Source organism: Homalodisca vitripennis, unplaced genomic scaffold (assembly GCF_021130785.1).
Source record: "Homalodisca vitripennis isolate AUS2020 unplaced genomic scaffold, UT_GWSS_2.1 ScUCBcl_14612;HRSCAF=25513, whole genome shotgun sequence".
In the NCBI taxonomy this organism is placed as follows: Eukaryota; Metazoa; Arthropoda; class Insecta; order Hemiptera; family Cicadellidae; genus Homalodisca; species Homalodisca vitripennis.
The window spans coordinates 65-21,114 of record NW_025790748.1 but is presented as its reverse complement, the minus strand read 5'-3'; the positions used below and the strand labels follow the sequence as shown (position 1 = coordinate 21,114).

Below are 21,050 nucleotides of genomic sequence, written 5' to 3'. Positions count from 1 at the left end.
GATCAAAAATCTAACGTCTCAAACTTTCGGTCATTACCACTTCCAAAATAATAGTAAATAGTTATAAGATTTTATGATCGATAAACATTATTGAACTTTATTACCACTGTGCCTACATTTTGTTATAACCGTTATTTTTGCCTCATAATTTGGTATCCTTATTGAGTAGTTATGATCCTGCTATACCAATTACTAGAAATAGAAAATAAATAATTGTGTTTTCTAGCAATTATTAATTTTATCACATTTTTTTTAAATAATAAAACCTTATTTTAAGTGAAAAGTAAACTTGTACATGTATGTGTATCTTTATATATCAAGGGAATTATAAATTACTGTAAAATAGGTTTAGTATTAATTGCAAGTTGCCATGAGTAAATAGTGGAATGTCTTAAGATGTAAATATAATTTTAACTCACCATAAGCCGTTCTTCCCCACCCCGTAATATCACAGGATTCTCCGACCAGGCTGGAAGAACCAAAGGTGTCAGATTCTGGCAGACAGATGGGACGAATGAGAGCTGAAATCAACAGTAAGTTATGATAGTTATCAAAAGAAGCATTGACGTCTTAGAGAACTGAGGAGTGACTCTACAAACAGTCAGCTGGTCATGACCCTTGTACTGAGTCATGTAAAGAGCAGCTTACTTTACTGGGCCCTAGTGAGTGGTTATTTTCTACTTTATTATGTTTTTCTTAAATAAGGAACAACCGAATCGGGCACATCCAATGACTCGCCGAAAGCAATTAAATTTCACTCAAATTCTCTGCTGGCATCTTTAAACAGGTCACTAATGTTAGTCAGTATCTATATACTCGTATTCTGTTCGGCGTGCAACCATATTTGGAGACACGCTTGGCGAATTAAATATATGTGGGTTTTTGGAGAATTTTCAATTCCATGGCCGCCCTTTTAAGGCACGGTTTTTCTAACTCGCCGTCATCTAAGCTAGCGCTCTGGTAGTCTTTAGTATACAACAGATGCACTACTTTTATTTCCTTTTCTATGGCTTAAACAACCATATCACCATATCATTCGTCACCATATCACGGTGAACTTACTAGTTTAAAGAGCATGAGAAACTGATATAATATTAAGAATATTGTTTTAAAAGTAAGCTCTAACCAACAGTTAAGGCAGTCTAGCTGCAATAATCACTCACCGCATTGAAATACAACGTCGCTTCGCTGTTAACAGAAATTATATTTTGCCCACTAGCCGCGGACCTATCAAAATTTTACCGCGTCCCAGATTGGCCCGCGAGCCACAGTTTACAGACAACTGCTGTAGTCCATTACATGACCTGTAAATACATACTCATTAAATTGGCGCTCTACACTGTCACGTAATTTGAAAGCAAAACAGGAGACAATTCTGAGTTTCAAAAGAGTCTTCATTGACCAATTGAGAAACAAATTAAGGTCTCTTCTCCAACTTCTTTGGACTGAAATAGTCCTTAAATTCTAAATAAATACATTCCGTCCTAAATTGCATGCTGGAACTGCAATAACCCCTGGACTTGAGTAAAATCTTGCAAGACAAAATACTATTCTTTATAAGATTAAAGGTAAGCCCTGTGCTGACGTCTGCACTAATTGAGAGGTCTGAAAATCCCAAATCAAATTCGGAAATGAAGACCATCAGCGTAAACCAAAGAAGGAACTCGATGTACTTAAACAGTTAATATGCAAGATTTAAACTAATAAAGAATTTCAAACAATTCCTAAGTACATTACGAAAATTATAAAATTATGTCTTATTCCTTTGACTCTACTGGTAGAATTGTGTGCTGAAAGTTTCTATTTTAGTTTGATCAATTTAGGTTAAAAAATAAAACACTCTTGAAGCTGTTAAGCCCGTTAAAATATTGGCTACCATGCTACTAAATGTCTGACAAGAAAGTGTCTTCACACATCACTGCACACTTGCGTGATGATCTGGCACTTATTTTCGAAAAAGCTTTTATTAGTTTTTAATATTTCAAAATGTTTATTTGCAAAACATGTATTATCTTCATAATACATGTTTTGCAAATAAAAATTTTGAATACTATTAATTATATTTTAAAATGCCATAATGTATATTACAGTGTTATGTGTAAATATCTATAATTTTTTCAACGAAACGTAAATTTTTTTCTTTTAGGAATAGGTCCTGTTATTATTTTAAGACAAAGTTTGAAGAATGTTTGTGAAATATATATTTTCACGAACGAATATCAATTCCTACATACACGACGGTAACACAAAGAACCTTGTTACTATGGGTGCTGTGATCTAAATATATGATTTTTGTCAAAAGGAGCTGAGTACCAAATTTGGCAAAACTGATTTTTTGTGGTTCTCCGTGCCTAGGGGGATCAATATCTATGAGAGTTAAGTGCCAATTCCTTCCTAGTAGTTCATATTAATGCTCAAAGTATTCAGTGATCGTAACATAACAGGTACTCCAGTCTATTGCCATTTCTGCTACTGGTCTTCTTCTTCTTCTTCTATGGGGCGGCCTATTGCCATGCACTTAAGCCACAAGGGCCTTTTGCGCACCCGGGAAGCAAACCATGAGGCCGACCAGGGGTACGGTTTCAGCAATCTTCCTTGTATGACACCCAGTCTGTGTTTCTTTCTTGGATTCCTATACTGAACTTTTTCAAGTTCCAGGTCACCGATTTTAAAGCAGATGTGAGCATGGGCAGAGATGGAGGGCTCGTCAGACACATGCCAGTAGTGTATCCGATTAATCATACCCCCCGTCATCATGGTCACATCACCTCTCTACGTGTCCGCGTGCGAAACGTAGGGACATTACCCACATTTGCAATCACTAGACTGCGGTCATTATATACTCCCCTATGTTGTTTGTGTTGGTGCTGCCACTAGTCACACTAGTCTGCACTAACAGTAGCACAACAAACTGTGAAACGTAGGGACATTACCCACATTTGCAATCACTAGACTGCGGTCATTATATACTCCCGTGTGTTGTTTGTGTTGGTGCTGCCACTAGTCACACTAGTCTGCACTAACAGTAGCACAACAAACTGCGAAACGTAGGGACATTACCCACATTTGCAATCACTAGACTGCGGTCATTATATACTCCCCTATGTTGTTTGTGTTAGTGCTGCCACTAGTCACACTAGTCTGCACTAACAGTAGCACAACAAAACTGCGAAACGTAGGGACATTACCCACATTTGCAATCACTAGACTGCGGTCATTATATACTCCCCTATGTTGTTTGTGTTGGTGCTGCCACTGGTCACACTAGTCTGCTGCACTAACAGTAGCACAACAAACTGCGAAAACGTAGGGACATTACCCACATTTGCAATCACTAGACTGCGGTCATTATATACTCCCCCTATGTTGTTTGTGTTGGTGCTGCCACTGGTCACACTAGTCTGCACTAACAGTAGCACAACAAACTGCGAAACGTAGGGACATTACCCACATTTGCAATCACTAGACTGCGGTCATTATATACTCCCCTATGTTGTTTGTGTTGGTGCTGCCACTAGTCACACTAGTCTGCACTAACAGTAGCACAACAAACTGTGAAACGTAGGGACATTACCCACATTTGCAATCACTAGACTGCGGTCATTATATACTCCCGTGTGTTGTTTGTGTTGGTGCTGCCACTAGTCACACTAGTCTGCACTAACAGTAGCACAACAAACTGCGAAACGTAGGGACATTACCCACATTTGCAATCACTAGACTGCGGTCATTATATACTCCCCTATGTTGTTTGTGTTGGTGCTGCCACTAGTCACACTAGTCTGCACTAACAGTAGCACAACAAACTGCGAAACGTAGGGACATTACCCACATTTGCAATCACTAGACTGCGGTCATTATATACTCCCCTATGTTGTTTGTGTTGGTGCTGCCACTGGTCACACTAGTCTGCACTAACAGTAGCACAACAAACTGCGAAACGTAGGGACATTACCCACATTTGCAATCACTAGACTGCGGTCATTATATACTCCCCTATGTTGTTTGTGTTGGTGCTGCCACTGGTCACACTAGTCTGCACTAACAGTAGCACAACAAACTGCGAAACGTAGGGACATTACCCACATTTGCAATCACTAGACTGCCGGTCATTATATACTCCCCTATGTTGTTTGTGTTGGTGCTGCCACTAGTCACACTAGTCTGCACTAACAGTAGCACAACAAACTGCGAAACGTAGGGACATTACCCACATTTGCAATCACTAGACTGCGGTCATTATATACTCCCCTATGTTGTTTGTGTTGGTGCTGCCACTAGTCACACTAGTCTGCACTAACAGTAGCACAACAAACTGCGAAACGTAGGGACATTAACCACATTTGCAATCACTAGACTGCGGTCATTATATACTCCCCTATGTTGTTTGTGTTGGTGCTGCCACTGGTCACACTAGTCTGCACTAACAGTAGCACAACAAACTGCGAAACGTAGGGACATTACCCACATTTGCAATCACTAGACTGCGGTCATTATATACTCCCCTATGTTGTTTGTGTTGGTGCTGCCACTGGTCACACTAGTCTGCACTAACAGTAGCACAACAAACTGCGAAACGTAGGGACATTACCCACATTTGCAATCACTAGACTGCGGTCATTATATACTCCCCTATGTTGTTTGTGTTGGTGCTGCCACTGGTCACACTAGTCTGCACTAACAGTAGCACAACAAACTGCGAAACGTAGGGACATTACCCACATTTGCAATCACTAGACTGCGGTCATTATATACTCCCCTATGTTGTTTGTGTTGGTGCTGCCACTGGTCACACTAGTCTGCACTAACAGTAGCACAACAAACTGCGAAACGTAGGGACATTACCCACATTTGCAATCACTAGACTGCGGTCATTATATACTCCCCTATGTTGTTTGTGTTGGTGCTGCCACTGGTCACACTAGTCTGCACTAACAGTAGCACAACAAACTGCGAAAACGTAGGGACATTAACCACATTTGCAATCACTAGACTGCGGTCATTATATACTCCCCTATGTTGTTTGTGTTGGTGCTGCCACTAGTCACACTAGTCTGCACTAACAGTAGCACAACAAACTGCGAAACGTAGGGACATTAACCACATTTGCAATCACTAGACTGCGGTCATTATATACTCCCCTATGTTGTTTGTCACACTAGTCTGCACTAACAGTAGCACAACAAACTGCGAAACGTAGGGACATTAACCACATTTGCAATCACTAGACTGCGGTCATTATATACTCCCCTATGTTGTTTGTGTTGGTGCTGCCACTAGTCACACTAGTCTGCACTAACAGTAGCACAACAAACTGCGAAACGTAGGGACATTAACCACATTTGCAATCACTAGACTGCGGTCATTATATACTCCCGTGTGTTGTTTGTGTTGGTGCTGCCACTAGTCACACTAGTCTGCACTAACAGTAGCACAACAAACTGCGAAACGTAGGGGACATTACCCACATTTGCAATCACTAGACTGCGGTCATTATATACTCCCCTATGTTGTTTGTGTTGGTGCTGCCACTAGTCACACTAGTCTGCACTAACAGTAGCACAACAAACTGCGAAACGTAGGGACATTACCCACATTTGCAATCACTAGACTGCGGTCATTATATACTCCCCTATGTTGTTTGTGTTGGTGCTGCCACTGGTCACACTAGTCTGCACTAACAGTAGCACAACAAACTGCGAAACGTAGGGACATTACCCACATTTGCAATCACTAGACTGCGGTCATTATATACTCCCCTATGTTGTTTGTGTTGGTGCTGCCACTGGTCACACTAGTCTGCACTAACAGTAGCACAACAAACTGCGAAACGTAGGGACATTACCCACATTTGCAATCACTAGACTGCGGTCATTATATACTCCCCTTTGCTTTTTGTGTTGGTGCTGCCACTAGTCAGCACTAGTCTTCTGTTTACAATATTACAAAAAATGTTGTAGTAGAATATTGTCTAGCTATGAATAGAATTATGTAAGATTTTTCTATTAATAATAGTGATGCAAATATTAATTAAAATGAAGCAAGGAAAATACGAGAGTGGCCAACTATACAAGACTGAACAAAGGATACAACTTCCATTTAAACTACCATCTCGTATGTGTTTTTTGTATGAATAACTGTTTTACACATTCTTCATAGACAAAAATGCTTTAATCAAATGTTTTCTGTTAATAATGCTATGATGGTGACTGTCACTTTCATATCAATTGATTGTTTTTTTTTTTTTTTTTTTGTTTTTTTTTTTGTTTTAAAAAAAAGGAGAAGCCGATCTTCTTTTATGCCTTATTCTGTCCGTCCTCATGGGCCACTGGCCTGTGCGAGGATCTTATCAAACAGAATAAGGGGGAGAGTCGATACAGTGCAAGGTCGATGGTACTGAAAAAAAGTGCAACGGTCACAGATAGGATTCGAACCTGCGCTATCCCTAACTCAGACTCAAAGTCCAACGTCTTAGACCACTCGGCCATCGGCACTCCAACACACAACATTAACATTTAACATGTTAACATTTTCATTGAAAATAAAGTTACTTGCGATAACATTTGCCAAGTTGTTACTTTATATAAATCTAGATTTAGCTCTGATAGAACTTAAGTATATTAGGTATATAGCTCTTTTTAACTTACAAATTTTTATTATTTTATTTCTAGCAAACTGTAAATCGGATTTATATTGTATTAACGTGTGACTAATAATTTACCTAACAGCAATAAAAGATTATATATTTTTGAAAGTTCTTTCTGTTTTCTATACAAAATCTAAATAGTTTTTAAACTTATCCAAAAGTTATCATTTTGGTTCTTAGCTCCTTTAAAATAAAAAAATCATTTGTTGGTAAATTTTGTAAGTACTACAGTATTAATAATTAGGAAATACAGCTGAAGTAATGAAGGTAAATTACCTCACACGCACGCACTTCCACCATCACAAGCGCAGAGGGTTAGGGCTAGCCCAACACTTGTCATTTTTTGTCCCCGGTTATTTAGTGATATCTTAGACCTAAAACTAAGCAATAGTCTGTAACAATGTCATTGTATTTTATAATGTAATATTTTCTGGTTATGATCTTTATAATCTATTTGTAATAATAACTTTAGAATAACAAAAATCTAGGTTTGATTAGAGGGTTGCACTAGGGCAACTAATAGGGCGAAGTTGCGGCCAGTCCTAATCCCTGCCCTTGTGTGTGTGATGGTGTAAAACTACCTGGGCTCTAGCCGCAGTCACTACTTGCTAACACTATAAGTAACATGTTTATACTAACTCGTATATTGAACTCGGTTTTTGAGTTTCACCAGACCAATGTCTCCTGAATGTGTAGTAATATTATAGTTATCGTATGCAATGACTCGCTCTACTGGTACATCAATGGGAGATGCTCCGTCTGCCACCGTGTCGTCCAGGTCCAGATCACCTAGCCTTACCACGTACCTGTGACAAACATTCCTGGGTCATACCGTGGAATAGTTTTACAAAGAAACATTGGTAAGAAGGTTTCGACTTTAATCAACTAAATAAAATTAGATATATTTATAATACTTGTTTTTAAGCTACTCACTTACATAACATAGCTGAAGAGTTCAAAGATTATAATTCGTCTATGATTTTAGAGGACTTTGAATGACGACATCAATAGCACAACCAAGATTTTCAAACAGGAGGATTTAAAAGAAATGTGTATACATAAAAAATGGAACAATCCAAGCAAAATATCACCATTATTAATAATTATGCTAGGTTTAAAGTATATGTTTGGCAACTAGTTTTATCGCTCTAGAGTGAATTAATTTTAATTTTGTTCAATAGGAGTTTCTATTAATTATATTTTGGAGCAACCCATATGATATTTCTAGGGAGGTGTTTAAAACCCTATAATCCTCTCTTGTTTACGCTGTTGGGTAACATTAGTATAGACATTGAGATGTCACTAGTTTGACTCAATGTCGCTTTGGTTCGGTTGTAAATTACAATTAATGCCAAAAAATAGTCAATTTATCCTAAATTTGTGCATTTTAAAAATGTGTGTGTTAGCTCAATATGATTAAGAAAATTTGTATTAAAAGAGGAATTATTCAGAAAAAATAATGTTTAATCAGGCATTTAACATACAGCAAAAATGTCGGCAGGAGTCAAGAGTGTACTGTATTGTAGTTGTACATTTTACAGTAAAGAATATCAAGTAATTGAACGGAAGACCTGGAGGAAAGCAAGGTCCTTCATGATCATGTAGCTAATATTGCTGATATACGGGTAATCGAGAAGTACAGGAACAAAACTGCTCGTGAGTTTGATAATAATCAGCTACTTACAAGGAGCTGTCGCCAGTGTTGGTGATGCAGTGAGCAGCTGTGACCACATATCTGTCAGAGATCAAAGAGCCTCCACAGAGCCATTCCAATGGCTTCTTCGGTGACCTGTACCCCAGAGCCGCCATCCAAGGCCACGCACCTACCCACATATTTAGAGAAATTATAATTTAAAACGTATTTAAAAATAAATGCATCAGTAAACTTTTATAATTACATATATAGGCTATTAAAAATAAGTGTGAGTTTGATAAGTGTGTGTGTGTGTGTGTGTGTGTGTGTGTGTGTGTGTGTGTGTGTGTGTGTGTGTGTGTGTGTGTGTGTGTGTGTGTGTGTGTGTGTGTGTGTGTGTGTGTGTGTGTGTGTGTGTGTGTGTGTGTGTGTTCAAGTTCAAAATTCCTTTATTCTACAAAATTTAACAATATTACAAAAAATACAATTTTACTCCCAGTGCACTTCAGTCAGCGCGTGCGGGAGTGGAGTTGATGAATGCAGTCTATTTCAGTCCATTTTCACATCACTTGTACATATCAAATTATACCATTTAATTACTCATCTAAAATATATTTATCCAATTTAAATTAATCTAAAGGTCTATAAACATGCAATATAAGTAAATACACAACTAAACATGCATTACTTGTTAATATTTCTGCAGTGCAGGACCATACAACATATGGCCTTTAAATTTTAAAACATTTAACATTTTTTCAAAATTTTAAATATATAATACATAACGCCAACAACAAAATAAATAAACGTAACAGAAATATAATACATATAAATATAAAACAACAATGCAATAAATATAGCCTATGTAACAGGTTAAATAAGTAAATATTAACAGGTTAAATAAATAAATATGTAAATATCAACATGCCAATAAATAATTAAATAAATAAAACAAGTAACAGTAAAGTTAACAAGTAAAGAGTTAACAGTTTGCTATAGGCATGAAACAAAACCAAACAACAATGACACAGTAACTAAGCATGCATATCTGGCAGTTTGCTCACAAACTCAATTGCTTTCATCTTTACTTTTGGCTTCTTTTCAAATATAATATTTTGGCCACTATGCGTCAAGAACCTATTATATATCTGAGGTCCCAGATAGCAAAACTGGTGTCTGCTGCGTTCTTTTGTTAACAAAGGTATTTTTAACAACAGGTTTTGACTAGATCTAGTAAAGCGATTAACTCGTCTAAATTCAAATTGGCCAAGCTATTTCTGAATATGCATGATTACTGAGTACTGATAAAGCTGTCTAAATCTAAAAATATTATTTTCTACAAATAAGTGGCTCATTCTATCCATGTGCTTTACATTGTAAATTATTCTGAGAGCATTCCTTTGGTTCATAACTATGGTATTTGAATAAGTTGTGAAGGTCCCCCCATAGTGCACAATACAAACCTCAGCAGGCTCTCAAACCAGGAAAGATAGACATTTTTTAACTGATAACTGTATGCAAAATCCTTCAGGTGATAAAGAACATAGTTTACTTTTCTAAGCTTTTTTGACAGGAAATTTATATGGTGATCCCATTTAAGACATTTATTTATGTACAAACCTAAATACTTCACACAATCTACTACTTCTATATTACTACAATAACAACTATATATACATTGGTGCTTGTGACCAAATAAATTATATTCATTTCTTAAAAATTCATTTGAAGAGTGATGGTCAAAAAATATTAAGCATTTAGATTTACTACTGTTAATTAAAATTTTATTGTTTGATAACCAATTAGAAATTTTATCCAGATCTTTTGCAATTTTGAATTTTAATGCCTCTCTGTTATATGCAGAGCACACTAATGCAGTGTCATCAGCATATGCAAATACCGATGAGTACAATTCCAAGTCAAAAGACTGGAAACATCTTATGATATTGTGTACGGATTTGCGTCAAAAAGAAAGGGATATTACCCAGATAAGTAGGCTATTAATACTTTAAATATACGTACAAGTCTAAATTATGAATCATATTTAAGTAATATAAATACGAGTCTAAATTATGAATGATCTCATTTGTGATTAAATATCTGTACAGGTCACCTGCTAAGACTATAAAAAATTATTTAGAGGTTTTCTTCAAAGATTTAGGATTGAATGAAAGTAAGCAATGGAAATCTATCAGTCCCACAATTGCAAACTTCGTTATACTAAACTTTATTTAAATAGAATTGATTTGATAATGCGCATTTTAGTACAGCTATAGACTCAATTGATTTAATAATATTCTCAAAGCCTTGGAGGAGGTGGTCTCCTGGATTAAGATATATAGAGTAGAGATCATATACTCTATACATCTTGTCCTGGATCATGTCCCTAAACACACAGCTGTTTTTTCACAAGCCTCAAATAAGTATTGGGAATGCTCTGGTCTCAGGTGTAACCCTTCATTGTCAGACTCAAGTTGCAACGGGAACACAAGTGGCCTTGGTGACAACTGGGTTTCCCAGTGTCTAAGTGATATTGGGATGTTTATGTTCCAACAAAATGCACTTTTAGCAAAATGTTTAATCCTTATTTTCTGCCCTAACATATTTTATACAGATATCCCACAGGCTGCAGTGTCGAAAAATATATGTAAATAGTAACTATTCTTTGTAATCAAATTAATAATTAACTAATACAAATATATTGTGTTGTACAGTATTTCAAATTTAAGGTAATTTTAAAATATTGAGTCGTTTCTTAATTAATTGGTATCAATGCTTTCAATTTTACTTAAGTCTAAAATGACAATAATTCATTTAAACCTCTTCACCTATATTTTTATTTAGCTTGAATGTGATTCGTATCTGTTTTAAACAGACTTCAAAATGGAGGAGGTTATACAGTTTGACCTATTTATTACGATTGCGTTTTTATATATGTCTATCCATTTTCCCCTCTCCCTTGTTGCCTTTTACAGCATAATTAATATGACATAAGAACTTGTAATTTACGTTGACTAATCAAGTCAACTGAAAAATACAACAATATCAGATGCCCAAGGTGGGCGTTATTAAAATATAAAAAATATATAAAAACCATCTAACTTAATCTAATGTGATGTACATTTGTCACAACTTACCGAGTTCTGCTGGATGTCCATTGACTACTCTTCGACCGTTGGCGCGAGACAAACCACATATTTCACGTCCTGGAAGTACAACGCTTCTACTGGAAGTACCAGAGGGACAGCACACTTTGGGATCCGTGTTCTCGAACCCACACTGAGAAGACCTTATGTGCGGTATCTGTTCATTTTTCACCAGCAGCTCCAATAATTCGGAACAGTTCCTAATATTGATGCAACGGCCAGGCGACCCACTAGGCGTTTGACAGCTGTCAAAACTGTCTGGTTCAAAATAAAATAGCGATACAACGTTAAAATGCTTATAAAATGTTACCTTGTTATTAATATGGTATTTACTTTGCAAATATTTAAAATTTAAGTTTAGTTACGGTTTAGTGTTCTTTATGTTTTCATTCACAGCATAAAATACCAAAGAAACAAAAAAGTACAGTTAGGAAAACAATAAATATAAGTTCTATATTTATCAAATAAAAACTGGTTCAATTTCGTGTACCATTTTTTTATAATTTATAATGAAACATATCATAATAAATTGCGACGATAATAAAACAAAGCAAAATCGAGTGATAATCCAAATGGGGTTGTTTTGAATTCTCATTTACAAATTGAAAAACTCGCACTTCTACACATCAGTTAGTTTTCTTTTCACTATTTTGACTGTATAGTGGACGAGTAAAAATATTATTTAAAAATGTTTGAACTCGAATTTGGACATTTTGTATTTCATGAGATGGAAAATAAACTGTTATTGAAGTAGATCGGACCGGAGGTTTTCAAACTAAATGCGAAAAAGTTTGTTCGTCGTCATTTACCATATGTACATTCCTATGAATTTGTACTATTTGTGATGCGATAGAAAATACGCATTGGAGAACGAGCGGGTGAGGACTGGCCCCGACCGTCAAGGTCAACAGCTCCTTCCCTTATCAGGTGTGCAGAAAGTGATGCGTAGGTAGTGCGCAACCAAACTAAAAACGCGCCAACTATTGTTTGACTCTTTGTCTAACAACTACTCTGACTTTTCAGTAGAATCGTAACGCAGTAGCATGTAATATAGTGTTTGGTTAGTTCGTTAGTTGTTCTGTTAGTACCTAAATAAAAGTGTAATCAAATGATAATTTTGAATTCCCTACTAGTAACAAACATTAGTAGTGACCTATTAATAGGTACAAACACAATTTCACTTCCAAAGAAACTGGTTGAAACGATTTAACTGGTTAGATTACTCTAAATCGCTTACTGTTAGTATAGTGTAACATTTTGTATTGAAGCAGTTGTGAATGGGTCCTATGATAGTCTGGTCAATTTGGCCCAAAAATAGGGGTAAACTTGCATTAATTCACAGAAAGTTGAAAATTTGCATAAATGTTAGGAACACCAATTGTTATAAAATTGTGAAAAGTCCCCATCGATCCTATGTCTGCAAAAAAGTTTTATTCAAGGTTTTTATTCGCAAAAATGGTTTTTTTTTACATATTCAGCGAACTATTAATTTTATGACAAAGTATGTCTATCTAGCAAAAATTGTAGATCATGCAATTATCTAAAAAAAATTGTCCCTACACTTTTTTTCATAGCACTAACCATTTTTGAAAAAAATCTAATACAAAACTTTCTTACGCTTTATTGTTCATAATAAGCATGACTAAGCTGCCTATGGTATCATTGGGCTACATTGTAATAAAGTAAAACTGTAAGTCTGCGAGATTAATACATTGATAATTTTGAAAATGGTATGGTAAACAAAACGGAGACCCTAATTGTAAGGGACCATGTACACTTGAACATCTGCCTGCCATCATTGTTCGCGTAGCCGTTCCGTCTACCTGTTTTTCTAAGGTCGCACCTAAATCACCGTTAGTCTTGAAAATTCCTTTAGCAGTGAAAACATGCTAAACTTTGTGCTGTGGTCACTTTTTGTTGAAATTATGTCGCATTTCTGTTTTATTTGCACTAAACTTATAGTCAAGTGAATGTGTTTCTGTTGATTACAGGATGAAGACGTTAATTAACGTGAGTATTCAAAGCGGGGGGGGGGGGATCAATGTACCGATTACTTTAAGAACGTAAATTCAGTGACAATTCATGTGCAGTGTCGCAACCAATACTGTACACTCGAAAGAGTACAATTGCAGCAGCAAAACGGCAACATGAGGAATCAGCTAGTACCTTTCAAAAAGTCCTCTGCGTACTAGAGCACGTGTAAGTGAGTCATATTTTTCGGTTAAAAGTTGTTGTTTATTTTGCGGCGATGAGTTAAATGAGGAATACGAAAAGAAACAAGCACAGAAATCTCGTCTAAAATTTGTAACGTTACAACTCTTTCATTTAAAGACTCAGTTATGAAAGCAGCTCAGTCTCGTTCTGATTACACCACAAAACTATTGTTGCTCGCATCGGGTTTGATTTAGTTGCTGCTGAAGTTAAGTACCATAATGATTAATTGTTTCATTTTTAAAGCCGACCACTGGGGATCAAGTCGGTCGTCCTCAAGATGAAGCATTGAATCTTACCATGGAGGAAATATTTTCATATATTGAAAGTAGTGATGACTGCCAGTTTACTTTAGAGGATTTAAAAAATATTTGTACAAATGTAAGTGTTGATGAGAGAACAAATAAATTACAATTGAAGTTAGATTATGGTAATATAGTTATTATTACTGAGAAACAAGGACAATCAACATTGGTATGTTTTCTTGGTAATTATTATGATATTATCAATCAAGCTTAGAGTGAAAAGAAAAAAACCTTAAGGCAAAGAAGAGCGATTGACGGTCTTAGCAACTGCGGCAGCAATTATTCGGAAAGATATTCAATCAGTTCAATCATATACTGTTTTTATATGCTATAACTGGCTGTGATACAACATCAGCAATGCTTCGAATGGGTAAAACAACAATTTTTAAATTGTTTGAAAAAGATAATTTTATTACTTGTGCACAAGCTTTCGAAGATATTAAATTAACTCTTTACCAGAAACTCTAATCACCAACGGAATTCGCTTCCTTCTGTCTGTATATGGAGCTCCAAAAAAAATTACTTCCATAGGCAAATTACGTTACTTATCTTTTGCAAAACAAACACGTAATAAAAACGTGTGCAATTAGTTTGCCTTCCTCCAACTGCGGCTTCTGCTCACCAATATTAATATCGTGTCTATTACCAGGTTCAAGTGTGGCTTGGTAATCAACTAGACCCAGAACAATGGGGTTGGAAGCATGTCAATAATGTATTGGAACCAACCCACACGCTTCTTCCACCTGCACAAGAAAACCTCCTTAATTCTATTTTTTGCAACTGTATAAAGGGGTGTAACTTAAGATGCGGCAGCAAAAAGTAGGCTTATTTTGTTCGCTAGCGTGCACCACTTGTCAAGGCCAATCGTGTTCAAATGTTGAACCTCCAACAGACGAGTTTCACATCAACAACTGATGTATAGCTGGAAATTTGACCTTGAATACATTTTTTGCTGACATGGGATCGATGGGGACTTCTCACAATTTCATAATAATGGTGTTCGTAACATTTATGCAAATTTTCAACTTTCTGTGAATTAATGCTAGTTTACCCCTATTTTAGGGTTAAATTGACCAGACTATCATAGGATCCATTCCCAACTGCTTCAATACAAAATGCTACACTATACTGACAGTAAGCGATTTAGAGTAATCTAACCAGTTAAAATCGTTTCAACCAGTTCAATTTTTAATAGTTATGTCGCAACAAATTACCACAAAAGCTGTTCTGGCGCTGCTGAGCATATTTTGAAGGCGAAAAATACAAGTTCCGATTGTGTTGGATAGGCCCAAGTCTAAAGATAGGAAATTCAAGCCTCCTTTAAGGCTTATAGCTAATGCAGGGGATTAGACACTGAGAGAGGGTTAGGTCAGCAGTTCTACAAATGCAAATTTCATTAGTCCTACTATACAAAATGAAATTTTAGGCATTTGTGCCAGTATAATCCAGAAAAGTGTTATACAATAATATACAATTAACTAGCAGTTGCCCGCGGCTTCACTCGCAATTTCCTGTTGAAAAACAGTACACTATATTCACGTATTCTTTTTCTATCACATTCTAAACACTCCTGACATAATTGATAGTCGTTCCTTAGTGAGCCTCTTGGGCACATTATGAAGGTAGGTACCATATTTCCTGCCTCTATCTTTTGTAGTTTTTTGCTAGGTGTTGATAGTTATTCAGTACAATTAATTTTTATGGATGAATTTCGATAAACTAATTTGGTTATAAAGAATCAAATTCAATCTGTTAAAATTCATTTTCTGTCTAAGATATTTCCAGTATTATTGTGGTGTTTCCCTTGTGCTCTGATCAAGAAAATGTATCAACGAAAACCAATTTCGATCATAAAGCGTCTTCTTTTGGCTCTTTTCCTTCGATCTAACCAAATTCGATTACCTTAGGTGCAGACATTTACGGCTTTTTGAGGTGGTTTTTATATAACAACGTTTAATAGTATTTTCATTGCATTAGATAAATTATATTGATCATTGGTGTAATCTAAATTTGAAATTAGGCAATAACTTCTTCTATTGTAATCTGCTTTACATTACTGATCAAGCACGTTACAATAATAATTTTCTAAAATTTAAATGTTTAGATGTTTCTGCCTTTTTGATGAATTTCAGCTGAAAGTATTAACAGCTGTTAAGTATCAGTTTACTTTGTATTACGTGTGGTAGCGCAGTCTGCCGGATCGAAGGTAAAACATTCAAAAATCAAGAACAGTTTATAAATTAAATATTGATTAAATAAACAATTTAAATTGGACCAAATTGTGAATCTAAACCATTCTCGAATTCCATTGAAAACACACACAAAATGTCATCAAAATCGGTCCAGTCGTTTAGGAGGAGTTCAGTCACATACACACGAACACTAGAAATATATATATATATATATATATATATATATATATATATATATATATATATATATACGTATATTAAAAACAAACATAAAAAGCTATATTTCAGAGTCTAAAAAACAAGATTACTACGTACGTATATGTGAAGTTAGATTGACAAGAAGATTTAATGCTGTCATGTTTTTTGTTGAGCTCTGTCTCAGTGATCGATCAATTGCTAACATAGCAAGGTCTCTTTTAGCTACAATAAAAAAAAGAAAAGAAACACTTTTATCGTTTCTCTTTTTGTTTGTGAACATCTTAAGAGCTACACTCCAGCATTTCCAATATATGTAGACTTAGTTTTTTTCACTAGGCTATTCCAAAACTACTGCTGAAAGACCATAAAAAATTTCTAGAATATTCAACTTTTGCTAGATTGCTCCTCTCTGCTCAAGAAAAGTACAACACTAAGTTTGGTGCTGACCTAAAACCTCCAAGAATAATAAACTGTCAGACAACAAGACACAACCATCCTTATCAGAATGTGAAAGAATACTTTAGACGAACTATTTTCGTCCCTGCTTTTTTGGATGACATGTTGCATAACCTTAATAGCAGATTTGAACACAATAGCGATGTTATTACACCTTTTGAAAACTTCAAACACAATCATGCTTCTTCTAACCACGTTGATAAAATAGATTGTCTATCAATTTACTTTGAACATGAGACATCCTCCTCAGTTGTCAGAGTGTAGTATCTTCTGTGGTAGTTGCTTTGTGCCCACTACGGAAATTATCAGTTTATCTAGAGCAAGTACTAAATACCATTGCTCAGAAGTAAAAAAATTTTACTTTTGTAAAAAACTCTTTTACATATTATCATTTCTAAATGTGCCTTTTTATACTATGTACTACGTTTTCAGGCAATGAAAGCACATTTTTTGTAATTACATTACTACATAAGTTTAATAAGGTAACAGTATTAACAAAAAAATTCAATTATTAATGCTGCACTGCCTACTAAAACAGTGCCTCAAAAATTATAAATATCAATCATCATTAACCTATATAAAGACGTAAAAACTTCACTATTCTGCTTCTCAAATTGTAAAGTTTTAAAAATTGAATGTTTCCTTGGTAAGAACGTGTGAAATGTATTCACAATAGACGAAAGCCCACAGAAACAAATTAAGAATGTCATCGCGTTAAAAGCAGCAGCAATTAATCATGGCTTGGTTTTGGTGAAAGATTAAGAGACTAATGTTTACTTGGTTTATATACTCCCTAGATGCAAAAGGAACTTTTCAGAAGGTGTCAGGTTTTTTTTTATATTGGTTCTAAGTTTAATGACATGGAGAAACAATCTCTTCTAATTGACAGTTCCCAACACCAATGGCAATCATATAAAGATGAACGCTAAAAATGTATTAACAAAGTTCAAAATCAGAAAGCAGAAGGAAATTAACATAATTAAACATTTTGATAAACACGAGTTAACTAGTTAAGGAATGTTCCGGCTAAGGACAAGACTGTAAATGAAGATGAGAAAGAAGAATATATACAAAAGTATAAAACAAAACTAAAATGGAAAACGTACTGTGGGTGTGTATTTAAACGGCATCATAATAACAATGAAACACTACCTAACCAAAACCTGCATTCTGGAAAAGACTGATCGCTCAGAGTGGACATGTCAAGGGGCCGCCGAATGGTAATTTACGAATTTGTGCAAATTTATACACAGGTTTACATCGAACTTTAAACGTTCAAACATTTTCCCTTCCTATCTATGACGAATTATTCACGAAAATATGACACGGTGAGAAACTTACCATTTTATATTCGACTGATAATTATCTATACCTATGGAGGAAGAATCGATGAACCTAGAATTTAGTAATTAGCACACCATTTCGGCTTATGCGATACAAAAGATTATACTTTGGTGTTACCCTTGCGACTGCTCTTTTCCAAAAGACAATGCATTCTATGTTGAATGGACTACAATACGCTGCGGACATAACGTTTTACTTGATGATGTGGGTTCACTGGGGAAAACGTGAAGAGCACCTCAAAACATTGGTAGAAGTGTTAAAACTTTGATTTTTTCAATCCGATCCAAGTCTAAAATTTATTAATAGTACAGTAATCTATTGGGGTCTGAGCATATCCAAAGAAGATACATCTATAAATGTTGACAAGGCCATATCAATCCTAAACATGGCTGTACAAAAAGATATCAAACTATTAAAAACTTTTATTGTTATCGAAAATGTTTATTCAAGTATCATTGTTATATTCACTGATATTTTTGTTCCTCTAAACGTGCTTTGAAAAAAAGAAGTTACTTGGATTTGGATTGTGGAATGTTCACAGGCGTGAATAAAATATACAAAAAAAAAAAAAAAAAAAAACATTTGTATCTGCTCCAGTATTAGTGCCACTTGAAAACAACATAGTGATGGCAGCAGAGGTCAATCAGTGGGCGTCTGTGCAACCATCTTTCATCGATTCCAGATGACAAAGATATGTGAATAGCTGGCCAACTTCGAATATTAAGTACTAACGAAGTAACCCTACATAAAGGTTGTATCATGTATGGAGTAAAAACAATCATTCCGGAAAAATCTTAAAAATAAAAATTGGACAATCTTAACGATCCGCGACAGAAAATATTGAAAATGAAAGCTTGAAGTAAATTTTAGGGGCTTAACATCAATAAATCCCTAGAGTTCGTTTCACAGTCTTACTCTCTATGCACTCACATAGAACATTTCTTACTATCTGGTTATAATGGAGGTCACCTTGGACCAGAATACATGTATATTTTACCTGTCCTTTTCTGGATAAATCTGTTCTGCTTTTTGCTGACACGTTTTCAGCATGGACAGGAACAATCACAATGTATTCCATGACTACAGCAGTAACAGTGTAACATATATAACTCCTGATCTATGAACACGAGCTTCCTACAACTATCGTATTTTACAATGGCACTGTTTCACTTCTTCAGACCTTTCAACTTTCCGTAAACAGTTTGGCAAAGAACATATCACAGTATAGAACCAGTGAACAATCCTTTGTCAAATGGGAAAGTTAAGAAGTATGTCGAGACAATAAATGATTCTTTTGGAAAGCCATGCAATGGTAAAGTTAAATCAACTATTACGTTGAAGTTGGTTATTATAGTTTAAAAATCATTTATAAAAGGGATTGTTTAAATCTAATATCGCATATATGTTTTAGAAAAAAAAATGTCAAAATAATGCAGAATATATCATATGGGATACATGTGTCATGTAGACCTTTTTACAAAGTACAGATAACATGTACATCTCCTTGATTTTTACTATGGGTAATAAAAAGTCTAAATAATGTAAGATCCATCACGCCATTGTTATTACTTTTGACTCTATCGTAATTTAGAAACATTTAAAACAACTAACCTTGCCTACGCTGTCTCGTACTCTCATGGCTGAGTCCAAGACAGAACATCAAGAGAACATAAGAGGTCACTAGCAGATATGATGTCTCCATCTGAAACAATTATGTGTCAACAATCACCATGAAATTAATTGTACACGATCTTAATGACTAGCCTTAATTAGTTCGAAACAGTGTTGCATATATAATAAGTATATAATAAAATTTTATACTTCTTGATTTTGTACATATTTTGAGCAGATTAGAAATAACTGGTTGATCAGAGAGATAACCAAGAGATATTCATATATAGAGATTTTAATGTGCATAATGCAGTACAAACAACACCTCTCATCTAATTTGAAATTGTATTGCGTAAACACGGAAAGAAACTGAAATTTAAATTAGCAAGCGGTATATTCAAAAAAAGTATTAGTTCTTACTTCAATATAAATACCAAATGTAAGCGTATGTTTAATTATTTTTCATGACAAAAACGTGACAGCTCGTCAAACGGAGCGAGAAGAAAATGTGAGAGAAGAAAATTAAGTTTTAGACATTGCTTGAAGTAATGAATTGTATTTCTTTCTTAAGAATAAACCTACAATAACCCATCTTATCTCTTATAAAACCCTCTACCTGTAACAATATGTTGTTTTTGGATTAAATGAAAAATTGACTTACGACTTGGGATGGCTTAGACGTCTGTGTTAATACCAAGAAAAACTAGAACTGGAAAGCTTTCAGCGGATACTAACTGTCACTCATTCTCACAACAGTTGCAGTTGTGAAATTGTTGCAGTTGTAGTTATTGGAGTAAGCAGAGAGTTACTTGAAGACGTTTTATAAAATACGTTTTATCGGGGAAACTGAAATAATTACAGATAACCTAAAAGGTCAATGTTAACCTCGTAGAAAAACCGTGATATCACGCGACTTTGAACTAAGTGTTAGTGGATGAATCGTTCTAGTCTTTTAAAACCGTTGGATCAATTACTTTTGTGAATCAATCTATATTGCAATTAAATTAGGCTATTGACGTTTTTTTCAAGCTTAATGTGTGATATTTGTTTATCCTCGTAATTAGATGGCTCGGAAGAATTTGATAGAAGAGACAGTGCAACATCTGACGAGGTTATAAATAAGTTTGATGACGTACTTCAACAAAGTTACTTTGAAGAATCGAGGAGAAAATGGTTCTATGCTATTGGTTTTATATAGGACATATCTGCATAACAGCTGAAAATACGTAAAATGTAAAATCTGTTTAAAATTCGAATTTAATAAGATTGATATGGTAGTTATTTTAAGTGCAGCACAAAAATTAGTAT

At 35.1% G+C, this 21,050-nt stretch overlaps 1 protein-coding gene across 1 annotated transcript; it reads right to left on the bottom strand.

The window, feature by feature from the left end:
* Positions 1–419: 419 nt before the first annotated feature.
* On the bottom strand, positions 420–20,559 carry LOC124375185 (venom protease-like; the record flags this gene model as incomplete). Its single annotated transcript, XM_046833295.1, is given in 6 exon segments — positions 420–521; positions 7,286–7,452; positions 8,331–8,469; positions 11,417–11,683; positions 19,743–19,833; positions 20,404–20,559. Coding segments are annotated over 5 exon segments (766 nt in total), but the record flags the coding sequence as incomplete, so codon positions are not given.
* Between the last annotated feature and the right edge of the window lie 491 nt (positions 20,560–21,050).